Source organism: Oratosquilla oratoria, chromosome 6, assembly GCF_046742065.1.
Source record: "Oratosquilla oratoria isolate Oo_2021 chromosome 6, ASM4674206v1, whole genome shotgun sequence".
In the NCBI taxonomy this organism is placed as follows: domain Eukaryota; kingdom Metazoa; phylum Arthropoda; class Malacostraca; order Stomatopoda; family Squillidae; genus Oratosquilla; species Oratosquilla oratoria.
The window spans coordinates 84,332,504-84,349,276 of record NC_134782.1 but is presented as its reverse complement, the minus strand read 5'-3'; the positions used below and the strand labels follow the sequence as shown (position 1 = coordinate 84,349,276).

General features: G+C 43.8%; 1 protein-coding gene across 5 annotated transcripts in view; it reads left to right on the top strand.

Annotated features, from left to right (window-relative positions):
* The window catches only part of bchs (WD repeat and FYVE domain containing 3 bchs), a 404,566-nt gene that overhangs the window by 41,646 nt on the left and 346,147 nt on the right, over positions 1-16,773 (top strand). For all 5 annotated transcript variants that reach the window (XM_076187465.1, XM_076187467.1, XM_076187468.1 and 2 more), the window contains exons 7-11: positions 10,900-11,086; positions 13,005-13,171; positions 13,395-13,597; positions 14,287-14,435; positions 14,658-14,782. In XM_076187465.1, coding sequence (XP_076043580.1) covers positions 10,900-11,086; positions 13,005-13,171; positions 13,395-13,597; positions 14,287-14,435; positions 14,658-14,782 — 831 coding nt within the window. The remainder of the gene's footprint in view (positions 1-10,899; positions 11,087-13,004; positions 13,172-13,394; positions 13,598-14,286; positions 14,436-14,657; positions 14,783-16,773) is intronic.

Sequence of the window (16,773 nt, the reverse complement as noted above, 5' to 3'; positions counted from 1 at the left end):
GGAACTGGGAGAGGTTATCAGGGAGGGGTGGGTGGTAGGTGGAAGGGAGGAGGGGGGGAGGTGTGAGAAGGGGACGGGTGGGACTTGGTGGAGAAAAAGGAGGACATTATTCAAATGTATGAAACGTCCCCCTTAGTCCTTTTCAACAAACTGTCCGAAATGTCCTCCTTTTTCTCCACCAAGTCCCACCTGTCCCCTTCTCACACCTCCCCCCCTCCTCCCTTCCACCTACCACCCACCCCTCCCTGATAACCTCTCCCAGTTCCTTCCCCATCGGCCTATATGTACTCAGAGTGTTTGCCATATGTCTGTACTTGAAAAAGCTGTAACAAGCGAAACGTCGTACCAATAAAGGTTTCGATCTCACACGGTGTTGATTCTCACAGTCTTTTCGGCTTTTGCCTTTGTGTTTCAAGAGAGGAGTTTGAATGTGTTTGAGATGAGGTGTCTTGAGAAGTATGATGGGGGTTACTAGGCTAGATAAAGTGAGAAATGAGGAGGTAAGGAGGAGAACGGGTGGAAAGGGAGTTGGGAGATAGGGTTGATGAAAGAGTATTAGGATGGTTTGGACACATGGAAAGAATGAGTGAAGAAAGACTAGTAAAAGAGATATGGAAGGCAGATGTGGAGGGAGTGAACATGAGGGGACGTCCTAGGATGAGGTGGATGGATGGGGTGAAGGGGGCTTCGGGGAGGAGGGGAATGTCTGTTGAGGAAGGACGAGAGAGGACGGAAGACAGGGGTGAATGGAGAATGGTTGTATATGGATGATGTTGTGATGCATGAGGTGGAATGGGCGGGGGGATGGGGGGTGAGGTAGTATGTGTGAGCAAAATTTGACGCAGCCCGAAGGGATTTCTCCCCGTCTTCTCCTTTTCTGCATGAGGGGACGGAGAGGGGGGGTCGTCGATTTAATGAAGCAGCCTTGCTGTGAAGGGTGGAGGGGTGTGGAGTGTATTTAGGGATGGAATGGGTGGGAATGATTTTATGCCTTTTCCTTTTTGGTTACCTCCCTTGTAAGGGGGAAAAAAGCCTTGGTATATGTATGTATAAGAATGGAATGTTTTTGTGTATTAGTATTGAGTCTGTCTTTATGTTGTGTTTTTCTTCTTGGGTGGTAATGTAGTCTCTGAAGGCTGGAAATGTGGTCTGTGGTTAGAATTGAGTTTTTTGTGTTAGTACAATGTGTTTGGTGTATTTGAACAAGAATTGCTGTTACCCTATATACTTGTTTGTGATTCCGTTAACATTTATTTATGGAAAGGATTGAGTAAGGAGTGTGGAGGTGAGGTGTAGAGGTAGGTGGTAAGAAATGACAGATAGGGTTGATCAAAGAAGGCTAAGGTGGTTTGGGTGTATGGTAAGGATTAGTAATGAAAAACTAGCGAAAAAGAGTGGGGAAAGCAGAAGTAGATGGAGGGAATTCAGGGGAAGAGTAAGCATGAGGTGGAAGGATGGGGTGAAGGGGGCATTAGATGCAAAAGGAATGTCTGTTGAGCAAGGGAGAGAGAATGCAAAAGATACATACATATACCAAGGCTTTTTCTTCCTTACAAGGGAGGTAGCCAAAAAGAAAAAGGCATAAAACCATTCCCACCCATTCCATCCCTAAATACACTCCACTCCCCTCCACCCTCTACCCTCCCTCTTATCTTAGCACCTCCTGGATGACGGGTCATCTCTGCACCTTGTCCACTGCCCTGGGTCAGAGGTAGTGTCACAAGACACAGCACATCCACAGCAAGGCCACTTCATTAAATCAGCGACCCCCCCTCTCTGTCCCCCCATGCAGAAAAGGAAAAGATGGGGAGAAATCCCTTTGGGCTGCGTCAACTTTTTCTCATACATACTACCTCACCCCCCATCCCCCCACCCATTCCACCTCATGTATCACAACATCATCCATATTCAATGCTTCTCCATTCACCTGTCTTCTGTCCTCTCCCGTCCTTCCTCAACAGACATTCCCCTCTTCCCCAAAGCCCCCTTCACCCCATCCATGGATCTCATCCTAGGACATCCCCTCACGTTCACTCCCTCTACCTCTGCCTTCCATACCTCTTTTACTAATCTTTCTTCACTCATTCTTTCCATGTGTCTAAACCATCCCATTACTCTTTCATCAACCCTATCTCCCAACTCCCTTACCACCCCTATTCTCCTCCTCACCTCCTCATTTCTCACTTTATCTAGCCTAGTAACCCCCATCATAATTCTCAGACACCTCATCTCAAACACATTCAAACTCCTTCTCTCTTCCTCTCTTATGTTCCATGTTTCTGCTCCATACAGTGCTGTTGGCACTAACATTGTACCAATATATAAAGTAGGAAACAAGGAAGAACCCACTAACTATAGGCCAGTGTCACTAACAAGCACTATAGCCAAAATTTTGAGAAAATCATCAAGAATAGATGGGTAAAACATCTGGAAGACAACAATATAATAAACCCAAGACAATTTGGGTTCAGACAAGGAAGATCATGCACCACAAACTTAATATACTTCTACTCAAGACTAATAGACATAGTGCAAGAAAGAAATGGATGGGCTGATTGTGCCTTCCTAGACTTGCAAAAAGCTTTTGACAAAGTAACACACAGAAAATTACTAAAAAAACTGGAACATATAGGAGGAATACAAGGGAACCTACTAAAATGGATGGAGGACTTCCTGACTGGTAGAAAGATGAGAGTAGTGCTCAGAGAAAAATATTCAGATTGGAAAGAGGTGATCAGTGGAGTACTGCAAGAATCTGTATTGGCACCAATAATGTTTGCTATTTATGTGAATGACATGGACGAGGATGTGAAATGTTACATGAGCTTCTTTGCAGACGATGCCAAACTGTTAAGGAAAGTAGAAGCTGATAAGGACTGTGAAGCACTGCAGGAAGACCTGAATAAAGTATGGAACTGGAGTCAGAAATGGGAAGTGGACTTCAATACTAAGAAGTGCATAATGGAGTTTGGAAAAAGCAAAAACAGAATATCAGGAAAATGTACAATTGGAACCAAGGAGGTAAAGAAGGCAGGATCCGAAAAAGATTTGGGGGTAATTATCACAAACGACTTGTCCTATGATAAACAGATTAACCCCTTCCATACGGTGCCGCACACGTAGGCGTCATGGACTTAGATCTCGGTGGCAGCAGCCAATGCCAGCCGTACGACGTGTCGTAATAATACTCGCATCATAAAATATAGTCACCGCTTATATCGATCGTTCTCTCTTCACCCGTGAATTTTGATAACCATAGAAAATGCGATTACAAAAGAATTCGAAAGAATGTCATTATGGAGGGGCGACTACAATAAATATAATCAAGACGCCGATATGGCAGCCTCGCGAATACACTCGCTCCCCATGACGCCTACGTGTGCGGCACCGTATGGAAGGGGTTAACAAAATTGTTGGGAAGGCTTACAACTTGCTAAGATCAATAAAAGTGGCATTTGCATACTTGGACGAAGACATGATAAAGAAAAATATTGGTTACATTGATAAGGCCTAGACTAGAGTATGCAGTGATGTTGTGGTCACCCAGTACCAAAAAGAATATAAAGAAAATAGAAAGAATCCAGAGAGCTGCAACAAAAATGGCACCTGCACTTGCAAACCTATCATATGAGGAGAGATTGGCTAAACTGGAGTTACTGACGTTGGAGCAAAGAAGAGAGAGAGGTGACCTACTGACCATCTACAGAATCATGAAAGGCACAGAGAGGACTTACTAAACTGGGACAAGAGAAACACAAGAGGACATGGAAAGAAAATAAAAAAACATAGCTACAGAAGAGAACTGAAGAAAAACAGTGTTCCACATAGAATATTGGACAATTGGAACAAACTGGATAATGAAATAGTATGTGCAAAAACCATTCATGAGTTTAAAAGCAAACTAGACACTGCGAGATACAAAGGCGGGACACCACGAGCATAGCTCCCCTTCCCGCAAAATACAACTAGGTAAATACAATCTCCTCTTAGCATCCATTCCCAAATGTCTATTCCTCATTACACTTTTTAATTCACCAGGGCATTTATGCGCTTCTCTCAATCTACATTCTACCTCCACCTCCACTCCACCCTTTCCTGCCACATTTGCACCCAAGTATCTAAAACTATCCACTTCCAGTTGCTCTCCATCAATGCTTACTTCTAGTCTACTGCCACTTTCACCCCTTGTACATCTCATCACCTTACTTTTACCCTGTAGCGATGCTACTATTGGTGAAGAGAAAGAGGTTTTGGTGAGTTCGTCTCCTTTATTGTAAGGTATGAGTGAACTGATTTTACATGCGGCGGAAGCCGATATATATACTGCGTGGGCAAGTTACCCGTGGTGCGTAATTAGGTAATTGCACTGGGTTAGGTCGGGTCAAGCAGGGTCGCGCTGGCAGAGAAGCGTCAGGTCGTGGACATCAGTCACGTTCCCTGCCACGTGACTTGTCGCGGCTGTACAATACTTCCCTCTTAAATTTGCCTTGGCTAGGGGGCGTCCTGCACGTGAGAATTTGGTGGGCGGAGTGTCGAGGTGTGCCGGTTTTAGGCGGTCGATGGAAACCCATTCTGGCCTGCCGGAGATGGAGATGTGGAAGGTCTTGTCTTTACGTTGAAGGACAAGATGGAGGCCAGTGTAGGGACGGGTGAGTGGTGGGGTGTGAGCGTCCGTCCTCAGGAAAACGTGTGTCGAGGTGTGGAGGTGTTTTGGGAGGTATTCCTTCACCTCCTGGTGATGTGTCGGCATGCATGGCGCAAATTTGCCGACAGTGCGTCGAAGCTGTTGCAGGCTCCCGGGAGACTCCTGTGGAGGGAAGAATTCTGCGGGCACGACGAGGGTTTGGCCGATGACCATCTCTGCTGGAGACACGTTGAGGTCGTCCTTGATGGCTGTCCGAAGGCCAAGGAGTATCCATGGTAGCTGGGATAGCCAGGAGCCGTTGTTGCAGCGTGCCATAAGAGATGCTTTGAGTGAGCGGTGGGTTCGCTCGACCATGCCGTTGGCTGCGGGGTTGTAGGAGGTAGTGTGATGGACTGTAGTACCCAGGAGTTCAGCGAGAGAGTGCCACAGCCGCGACGTGAAGCAAGTTCCTCGGTCGGAGGTGACGTGTTCCGGGAGGCCAAATCTGGCTATCCATCCACTGAGAAATGCTGTAGTGCAAGATGAGGCGGTACTATCCTTCATGGGGGATGACCTCCAACCAGCGGGTCGATCTGTCGATGGCGGTGAAGAGGTAACGATGGCCTTCCGACAGGGGGAGTGGGCCGACGACGTCGACTTGAATGTGTGCGAAGCGTCGTCGGGGCAGATGGAATGATCCGATGTCTGATTCAGTGTGGCGATGAATTTTGCTTTGCTGACAGGCAATGCAGGATCTGGCCTACTCCTTTGCGTCCTTGGAGATGCTGTGCCAGATGAATTTCTGCTTCAGGAGCTTCGCAGTGACGCGCCCTGAAGGGTGAGACAGGCCGTGTATTAAATTGAACACTTGACGTCGGAAGGCAGCTGGGATTAGGGGTCGTGGGCGGCCGGTACTGATGTCGCAGAGGATGGTGTGGTTGTCGTGAAAAGGGACGTCTTGCCACTTAAGGGATGTGATGGATGTCCTGTAGGCAAGTGTTTCAGGATCCTCCCGTTGCTCTCTGGCAATAGCTGCGTAGTCGAGGCCGAGTTGAACTGCGTCGATGGCTATTCGGGAGAGGGCGTCTGCGACGGGGTTGTTTGTACCGTGGACGTGCCTGATGGTGCAATTGAACTCGGCGATGGCGGAGAGGTGGCGGCGCTGTCTGGCAGACCAAGCGTCCTGTTGTTTTGTGAAGGCGTGCACCAGAGGTTGATGGTCGGTGTTGATGATAAATGAGGAGCCCTCGAGGAAATGGCGAAAGTGACGGACGGCGTGGTGGATGGCGAGGAGCTCTCTGTCGAAGGTGCTGTAGTTGAGCTCGGCCTTGGAGAGTTTCCTGCTGAAGAAACCGAGGGGTGTAGGTCTGCCACTGAGGGTTTGTTCGAGCACACCCCCTACGGCGACATTGCTGGCGTCCGGTGACAGTTGTAGCTGGGCACCTGGTGCAGGGAAGGAGAGGGTGGTGGCACGGGCAAGGGCTTTTTTGGCGTTTACGAAGGCAGCTTTCATGGCGGGGTTCCGCAGGAGGTCTTTTGGTTTTCCGTGAAGGGCGTTATAAAGTGGGTGCAGCGTTTGAGCGATGTTAGGGAGGAAACGGTGATAGAAGTTTACCATCCGAATAAATTCCTGCAAGGCTTTGGTAGTAGGTTTGGGAAATTTGTCGACTGCTGCGACTTTATCCTGCAGGGGACGAACGCCGTCAGGAGAGATGAGGTGTCCCAAAAATGGGACAGACTTTTTTCCGAAGCTGCATTTGTCAAAGCGGACAACGAGGCCGTTGTCCTGGAGACGCTCGAGGATGGTCCGCAGGTGTTGGAGGTGCTGGTCAGGCGAGTTTGAGAAGACCAGAATATCGTCGACGTAGCAGACGCAGAAGTCGAGGTCGCCGAGGATGCCGAGGGGCCCAGACGTCTTGATGTAGTGGTACACGCCATGTTTAGCTGGCGTCTGTGGTGTCTGTCGCAGCTCAGGCTTGAAGACGTCGGGGAATTCCGTGAGCAGGTGGGCGTAGGGCATTCTAGCGTCGATGGTGGCGACCGTGGTTGGCTGTGGTGCGATTTGCAGGGGCGTCGAGACGGATGCGGTTGCGCAGACTAGGCGGCTGTTGGCGACGTCGACCAGTAACCTGTAATGAGCGAGGAAGTCAGCACCGAGAAGGGGCGTCTTGATGTTTGCCAGGATAAAGTTCCATGAGTAGTGGCGACTCCCAAAGGTGAAGTTCAGGCGTTTCCACCCGTAGGTAGCTATAGTAGTGCCGTTAGCTGCGACGAGCCTAACGCCAACGTCCTTGGGGACCCGGCGTTCTGCAGCGGATGCAGGAATTATGGACCTGCAAGCACCAGTGTCGACAAGGAAGCGACGTTTAGAGGCCTTGTCGTTGGTGTAGAGGCCCGTTGCGCCTGTAGGGGGCACCGTGATGGACGGTGACCCATTTAGGCGTTTTTTGTCCAGGTACATCCTGGTTGGCATTTCTTGGCGAAGGCGCCGAATTTTGTGTGGTAGTAGCACAGGTGCAGAGCGGGGGTGGTCCGGCGTCGCTGCCTTTGCTGGTGTTGTTGGCGCCTGTTGGCTGGCGATGCTGCTGCGGCGAAGATTTCGTCCTTGATGTCGTCCGTAGCACAGACATCCTGACTCCTTGCTGCGGCGGCGTGGGCATCGGCGAGATGGTCCGCCTTCCGTGAAACTTCGTCGGTGGTCATTTCCTCGGCGTTGCCAAGGGCGGATCGGACGGGCGCTGGGAGGCGCGTGAGCCACAATTGACGAAGCATATCGACGTTCCTGCTGGTTCCGTTGGCTGTGGGTGGGAGGCGGGCTATGGACGGGAGGCGGGCTATGGACATCATCTCGAGGTATGCTGTACTTGGTTTAATGTCCCCCAGTGGCTGTTGGGAGAGTTGGAGGATTTTTGCGGCTCTGGAGGCTGCTGACGGCGCGAATTCCAGAAGCAGGTACTGTTTCAGAACGTCATACTGGATAACGCCGTCGTGTTGATCAAGCCAGTGGGAGATGAGTGGGAACACATCCTCGGGGATCGCCTCGAGAACATAGTCTGCCTTCGTTTGGGACGCGCTGATATTGCGCAGGCGGAACTGAATCTCCGTCGAAACCAGGAGGGGGCGTCGACCGTAGAAAAAGGCGGCAGCTTCAAGGAGACGGCGTTGACGTTGTTGGTAGCGGGCAGCGTGGCGGCGGTAGATGGGTCCATTGTCGCTCCGAATGGTCACCAGTGTAGCGATGCTACTATTGGTGAAGAGAAAGAGGTTTTGGTGAGTTCGTCTCCTTTATTGTAAGGTACGAGTGAACCGATTTTACATGCGGTGGAAGCCGATATATATACTGCGTGGGAAAGTTATCCGTGGTGCGTAATTAGGTAATTGCACTGGGTTAGGTCGGGTCAAGCAGGGTCGCGCTGGCAGAGAAGCGTCAGGTCGTGGACATCAGTCACGTTCCCTGCCACGTGACTTGTCGCGGCTGTACAACCCACATTTATCTTCAACTTTCTTCTTCCACGCACTCCCAAACTCTGTCACCAACTTCCTCAATCCCTCCTCTGATCCTGCTACAAGTCCAGTGTCGTCCGCAAACAACAGCTGGCTCACCTCCCACTTTTCTACATTTTCTTTAAACATCTCCAATCCCTGACCCACCACCCTTGCATTTACCTCTCACACCACCCATCCATGTATAAGTTGAATAGCCAGGGTGACATAACACATCCCTGATGAAGTCCCACCTTTACCTTGAACCACTCACTCTCTCCATTTCTAATCCTGACATATGCTCTACACTCTTGCAAAAACTCTTGACAGCTTCTAGAAGCTTTCCTCCTATCCTGTATATCTGCAAAACCTCCCACAGTGCCTTCCTGTCTACCCTGTCATAAGCCTTTTCCAGATTCATAAAAGCCCAACAAACATCCTTTCCTTTTCCTATAGCTTTCTCACATGTGTCTTACCACAAAAATCTGATCTACACAACCTCTACCTGTCCTAAATCCACACTGTTCCTCACCAATTACTCCCTCTGTTACTCTCCTAATCCTCTCATTCAAGATCCTCCCATAAGCCTTCCCAACTACACTTTAACAAGCTAATCCCTCTGAAACTACTACACTCACACTTGTCCACTTTTCCCTTGTAAAGTGGAACTATACAGGTACTCCTCCAGTCCTTTGGCACTCTACCTTCTCTCTAGCAAACATTAAATAACCTCACCAGCCAGTCCACCATCACTGTACCTCCTTTTTTTAGACAATCTGCATGGCATCCATCCAGACCAGGTGCATTACCTGCTTTCATCATCTTAACAACTGCCTTCACTTCATCCTTCCTTATTTCTCCTCCATTTTCCTCACTCATCACATTCATTTTCTTAGCACTTCCCACAACATCTATCTTTCCCTCCCTATCCTCCTTCACATGCAAAAAATACAAGTGAATAAAGAGTGATTGTAAATGGATGAGGATGGTTCAGCCTGAAGGGATATTCTAGTCTGTTCCTTAAGTTCCTTGAGTGGATGAGGGGGGAGGGGCTTCTATGTAATGAAGCAGTGGGGATAAACCAGCTCCAGCTGTCAGGTTCTACTGTGTAATTGCTGTGTCTTGCTGCATTGCCTTTGACTTGAGCATTGTGATGGAGGACTGGGATGACTTTTCATCCATGAAGTACTAAAATGGTAGGAACAGTGAATGGCTTTTTGGATGAGTTTAGGGTGGGTGTATACTTTGACTCTATAAAAGGGAAAATGCCTTTGGTTATATGTATATTGTACACACCATGATCATCACATGGCATGGAATGTGCATGATGTCACCCACGACCTGATGCTTCTCCTTTATTGTGAGATATGAGTGAACTGATTTTACATGCGGCATAAGCCGCTATATATACCACATGGGTAGTCACCTGTGGTGCATAATTACATAATTGCATTGGGTTAGGTTAGGTCAGGATACACTCTGCCCACCAAATTCTCATGTGCAGGACGCCTTCTGAAGCCTAGGCAAATTTAAGAGGGGAGTATTGTACAGCCGTGACAGTCACGTAGCATGGAATGTGCATGATGTTATCCACGACCTGACGCTTCTCTGCCAGTGCGACTGCTTGACCCAACCTAACTTAACCCAGTGCAATTATGTAATTACGCACCATGGGTGACTACCCACGTGATATATATAGTGGCTTCAGCCGCATGTAAAATCAGTTCACCCGTACCTTACAATAAAGGAGATGAACTCACCAAAACCTCTTTCCCTTCACCAACAGTAGCATTGCTACAATATTTAGGATGAGTTTATGTTTTTGTGTTTTTGGCTGAGGATTTTAATGTGTGTAAGCAACAAGTCATTTGTTGTGTATTGCTTGGTCTTCTTGAGTGTGGTGCATTTTAAGTGGACCCCTTGAAGAGCAGCTGCCACATTGGAAAGATGCATGAGTATACAAGATGGGTTGTGTGAATTTTTGGAATACATAAAGACCTGAATTTATCATTAGTATTGTTGGCTTGTAGAAGATATAGGAGGGCAGGCATCAGTTTACTGCTTTCTTTAACCACTTCAGTATGATGACACCTCCATAGGTGTCATGAGGCGGGAGTGGGTACATGAGGATGCTGACGTCGATGTCTTGATTATATATATATATTTTTTGTAGTTGTACATGAGTTACCCCAGGATTCTGTGAACTGATTTGATCATGTTTTTCTGTGTTTATTATTACTCGGTAAAAGGGAATGAATAATACAGCAATGACTTTATATTTAATAATTTGAGTAGTGTGGTGCAAATTACATATGGCAGCCAATGCTGCACATGAGAAATTAAGTCATACCTAAGTAGTTAATAGAAAAAATGACAAAGAATATGGAATGGAAGGAACCTGAAGTATTATTATAAATGAATGAATGAATGAATGAGCTTTGTGCCTGTTTTGGAAGCCTGGTAGTAGCCTTTCGGAACCTGTTGGTGGAGGTAAGGGTGGTGAACCACTTTGGATACTAGCTGGTGATCCACTCATGGGGTAATAATCCTTTTGAGGGTCCATCATTCATCCATCATCTTGATGTTGCTTCTCAAAGGCACAGGCCTTCATTACCTCCTTTTCTTTACGATTAGGTAGATATACAAGTAAACACAGAAACATTCCTAGAGTTGCATCCTAGCTATAAAGAAAATAATGGTGATGTAGTGTTTTAACTTCATAAGAAGCTGTAGTCTTCAGTTACTCATCACAAAAATGTGAAAGATATCTTAATGGTAATTAATATTTGCAGATAAAGGTTGTGTGGCCTTGTGTGTGGAGAATATGGAAAGGGGACAAGATTTAGCCCCCCTAGAAATTGTGGAGATGTTTGTCACTGTATTCTGCTTCCTGAAGGACTCCTCAGATGTATCACAGACCTTGCTGGATGACTTCAGAACAGCTCAGGGATATGCCTTCCTCGCAGAGTTTTTGCTGAGGTAGACTAGATGTCAGACTGATGGTACTAACTTGTAAGGATAGCTGAGCTGATTTTGCTGTGCTGTATTATGTTGTCTTTGGCCATATGTGTGGGAATTGGCTTGCAATATGTTATAATTCAAGAAAATGTCCAAATTGGTAAATATTGAAATTCAAGAGAATGTCCAAATTGGAAAATATTGAATTTCAGTTATTCAGAAAATTCACACCTTGTCTTTAAAAAAAAAATTGGATGACATTTCCTTCAAAGCAAGATAGCTCAACATGGAAAAATAAAATTGTCACCCACTTTCATTCCTATCTCGTATAGCCTGACTACTTCACCCCACTTTAACCTCAATCCCACTCATCCATCACATCATATGCAAGCACAACTCATAGCATGAAAAAAAGTACTATTTAGATTGCAATAACCTGGCATCAGTTCTCTGTAACCTATTCATATGCATATGGGAAAAAAAGAACATACTTGAAGGATATTTGGAACAGTTTTCCATACAGAAAAGTCAACTTGTACATCCATACATGTATATACAAGTATATACAAGTTGACTTATCTGTATGGAAAACTGTTCCTAATATCCTTCAAGTATGTACTTTTTTTCCATATGCATATGAATAGGTATGTTACAGAGAACTGGTGGTAGGTTGTTGCAGTCTGATTTATTATTTTTATTTTTTTATTTATCTTTTTTTCAATATAAAACAAAAAGGTGTCCAATCAAAAAACATGAATGAATCTAAAGCTAAGGGATTAATGAATAAAGAGTGATGGGACCCCACAAGCATATCTCCATTCCTGTATATTACAGTTAGGTAAATGTATACACAGATCACAAATCAAGTACTCCATACCAGACATGCAAATCTAATACTTTACCAAGCATCCCCAGATATCATCCTAGAGGAAAACTTGCTCCCAAGATACACAAGGGTAACACTAACATGGTTATGGTCAAGCCATCACTGTACACTAAAATCATACCAACACAGAATAAACCTGGCACTAGACACCAAGTTCCTTAGACATAGTCACTGAATAGATGGCAAAAATGTTTTACCTTACACTATCTTGCACTTGCTTACTACAGCTACACAAAATCTCCTCATTAAGTTATATGTCACTCACAATGTCTGTGACTGGGCTTTTCAAGGCTTTGGGTCTCTTGCAAGAGGGATCTGAGGCAGTGGATTGATTCATTCACTACATGTTTATTCCTAGTGCACCTCCCTCATGGAACAGGTCATGACCATAATCTCTCTTCCCTAACACCCTCTGTCACTTATGCACATTTTCACTTGTTGGACAAGTTGACCATGAGACATTGCAGCATCATTCACCTCATCCATCCACCCTTTTCTTAATCCATCCCCATATTCTTTCCCCATGTTCTGTGTCATATGCCTTCTCCAGATCTACAAAACAAGTACATACAATTGCTTTTAATTCTCGCATGTTTTCTCAGTTGATTCTTCTGATTGTATGCAATTACCTTCAAAGTCAATTCATTTGTATCATAATCATCTCCATTGCTCATTCCTGCTTAAACCACATGTTAATCCATATCTGATCTACGCAGCCTTCTTTCTTTACAAAAGCTGTATTGCTCTTTTCCAGTCATCTCTGTTTTATTATTCTCTGTATTGATTTTGTCCTACATCTTATCTGGACATTTTTCTATGTAATTTTCAGTGTGCATGAGATTAAATAAATTTCATCTACTGAATCTTGTTCAAATAGTTTATATTTGAATGTCCTAATCATTTCAGAGGTGTACTTTATAAGACTGATTAGATTATTCATAATTTGCCTATCACTGTATATTGCAGGAAATAAAAAAGTCAGTCTTAAGTGACTCGTATAGAAAGGAGTAAATTATGATGATGTTAGATATTCACTCCAGTCCTTTCTTTCAGACTGGAGGCAGATACATCAGATGAGAGTAGAGAAGCTCTCAGAAACCTTGTGCTCTTAGTTTCATCGCTTTCTTATTGTGGTTACATCGAACTTAAGCCCTCTGCAGCCTCGGTTGGTTCTCTCTTTCATCTACCAGGCTTTGCTCTCCCTGTCCCTACTGGAAGAGGTAAAGTTATTAGGATTTTAATAGTTATTGGTAGTGGTTGTACTACAGAATGGAAAAAAGTTCAATAGTAAAAGACATGGTTCAGAATCAAATTGACTATTGTAGTTTATCATGAAGAAACACATATTCAGGATCAAACAACTGTAATGCTGTAGTATACTGTAAGTGATAACAATTATGAAACCACTGGTGATCTCTCAGTGATTGCTTTCCTTATTTCAAGGTGTGAGTGTTCGCAATGTTCAGGCCTTCAATGTTCTGCAAACAGTTTTTCTCAGAGGAACAACGTTAGGTCTCTGCTCAGTGATTCTAGATGCCATTTCCTCCGTATATCATTCTGACTCGGCCAACTTCTTCATTTTGGAATCACAACATACCTTGTCCTCCTTTGCCGAAAAGATTCATACAAAACCTAAAGAAGTTCAGGTAAGTTTGTGATAGCATGTTTCTCCATGTTTGTAGGCTTGTTTATAATAAGTTATTTTATATATGTTGAATACCAACACTAAAATGACAATGTGGGTGTTGAATATAACTTTCTCAGTGTATGAATTAGTTAAACCTGTCATGACAATTATCTTACCCATGTGTTATGCCAGTTGTAATTTCTTTTGATGCTCATTTTATCTCTTCTGTAGCCTCATCATTTTTCTCTCCCATCACAGTCATTTTCCTGGCATCTCTCATTGCCACAACCATAGCTTTCCTACCTCTTTTATTTCTCTACTCCCATTCCTCTTTCACCCATCACTACATCCTGTACTTCTCTCAGCTATGTCTGGTATTCATTCTCCTTTTCATTTGATTTGCTCACCTTCAATACTTCTATCTCTCCCTCATTTTTCTCCTCCACTTAACTTCCACTCCAAGTTTCCCTTCCAGATAATGATATGACAACCCACAACCCTCATCCCTGTATTGTTCAGAATTCTTCCAGTGTTCCTTTTGGGCACCACTACATAGTCCATTGATGTCTTATTGACTTCCCTCCCACCCACTGCTTTGGTCCACATATATTTGACTTTCTTTTTTAAACACTATGTTTGCTATCTACATTTTCCTTTGAGTACATATGGTAAAAAAATGAAGTAAACTTGAAAATATATATTTTTCAGGAGAAATACTTTCAGCTTTTGGAATTTGTTGTATTCCAACTGAACTTTGTCCCCTGTAAGGAACTCATCTCGTTATCAATTTTACTGAAGGCCCAGCACTCACTTTCATGTTCAGCAATTTGTATGAACACACTTCTTACCATTCTCAAGTAAGTCCATGCTTCAATTTGAAATAAAAGTAGATGTGAGTTGTAATTGCTGATTTAATGTTTAATATGAAATTATCAGAGATTAGGTATTAGTTAAAGAATTTAGATTAAATTTACAGTTAAAAAAAATATTCTAGTACATTTGATGTATTATTATCTTTAAATTCTTAAGTATGTTTCAGTGATTATCTTTCTACATACATAATTTTTCTCCCTCTCAAGACATAACACAGTTTTCAAGGATGTGTATAGAGAAGTGGGCATACTAGAGGTGTTTGTTACGTGTCTTTCCCGCTATCACGACCTGCTCAAGGACCAGAAGGAAGCTGGGGAGGAACAAGCCAAAGGTGAGTAGAGGAACCCTATTTTCTTATATGATAATTATAATGATGATTTGGTTCAATGACACACACACACACGCTACTCTAAAGATAGAAATCGACCTCTAAAGATAAAATTAAGGTCACAGATGGTAGTAGAAGACATCTTTGAAAAAGTAGGCAATTTGGCAAAGTGTGAAAAGTACAATAAGATATGGATAAAAAGAGAAATGAGTACTGAGGAATTAGAAAAAGAAAAGCCACTAAGAAAAGAAGCAAAGGAAAAAAACTTGTTGAGAACGGAGACAGAATGCAAAGAATTCCATTGGAGAGTAATCGACATGAGATTGAAACAGTGGCACATCAAAACGAAAAAACCAAGGACAGAAAAGATAATGGAGAAGGAAGAAAATTAAAAGTGGCCTATACTAACATTGACGGATTAATTTCAGGTCTGAATGAACTCGATGATTATCTGTTAGAAGAAAAACCAGACATAATGGGAATTGTAGAGACTAAACTAAGAGGAGAAATACCATCTATTGATATTGGACAAGGGCTATACAATTACTGGATAAGAAACAGGGACAAAAAGCAGGGAGGGGGAATCATGTTCTTGGCCAAGAAAGACCTAAATGTGACAAAAATTGCAGAGGGCAAAGGTAATGTTGAACTGATCATGATGAAAGTCGAAGGCATGAATATGAAAAGTAGAAAGTTTGTGGTGACCTATGTGCCCCCAAGAACGAATGCTTGGAAAGAAAACGAACACACAAAAATGCTAGAAGATACAAGAAAATCACTAAATGAGATACTAATGGGTAAGGGTAATCTAGTAATTATGGGAGACTTCAATTGCAAAGAAATTTGTTGGGACAACATGACAGTACGAGGAGATGACGTGTGGGGCAATGTACTGCTAGACATGACCATGGAGTACACAATGACCCAGTGGGTCAGTGAAAACACAAGATACAGAAACAATGAAGAGCCATCAAATCTAGATTTAATATTTACAACGGAACCTGAAATAGTGGACAAAGTGACCATGTACTCAATTGGAAAGAGTGACCATGTACTCATTAGAGTGACCATGTACCCATTAGTATCTCATCCTTTCCCAGTGTCCAATCCCCCCACCCTCCTCCTCCTCCTCTTCCTTCCCCCCCCTTTTTCTCTCCCCGTTCCCTCCTTTCCCCTTATTTAATCTCAAGCATTTGTATCTCAACTTGTACTTGAAAAAGCTGTAATAAGCGAAACGTCGTACAAATAAAGGCTCCGTCCTCATATGGTGTTTATCTAGTCAATGTACTCATCGAAACTGTACTAAAGGAAGAAATAGAGATGAAGAGGAGCGAAAAGCATAGGAAAGGAAGATTGATGTACAACAAAACAGACTTTGCAAAACTAAAGACATTCTTCCAGAATGCAAACTGGGAAAAATTCTATATGGAAGAGACAACAGTGGAAGAGAAATGGAACATACTGTTGGATAATTACAATGAAGGGGTAAACAGGCATGTACCAAGACAAAAGCGAGAGAGAGAGTACATTAAATGTTGGTTCAACTAAAGATGCAGTGAGGCAAAAGACAGAAGGGACAAAGCTTGGAAAAGGTGGAGAAAAGACAAAAAACAAAGCAAATGGCAAATTTATATAAACTATAGAAATGAGTATGTTAATGTGAGAAGAGAGGAGAAAAAGAACCATGAGAAGGATATTATAGATAAATGCAAAGATCAGCCCAAGCTATTCTACCGGTATGTAAATAGTAAACTTAAAACCAAACAGGAACTAGTGAAACTACGCCAAGGAAATATAGAATACACAGAAGAATTAGAGATGGCCGAAATCATGAACAACCACTTTAAATCTGTCTTCACCAGAGAGAAAATACAAAATTGGGACGTAGATAATAACAAACATTCTCCCCACATGAGTGAATTTACAACATCACAAAAAGAAATATCAGAACATCTATCAAAATTGGACGTCAGAAAATCACATGGCCCGGATGG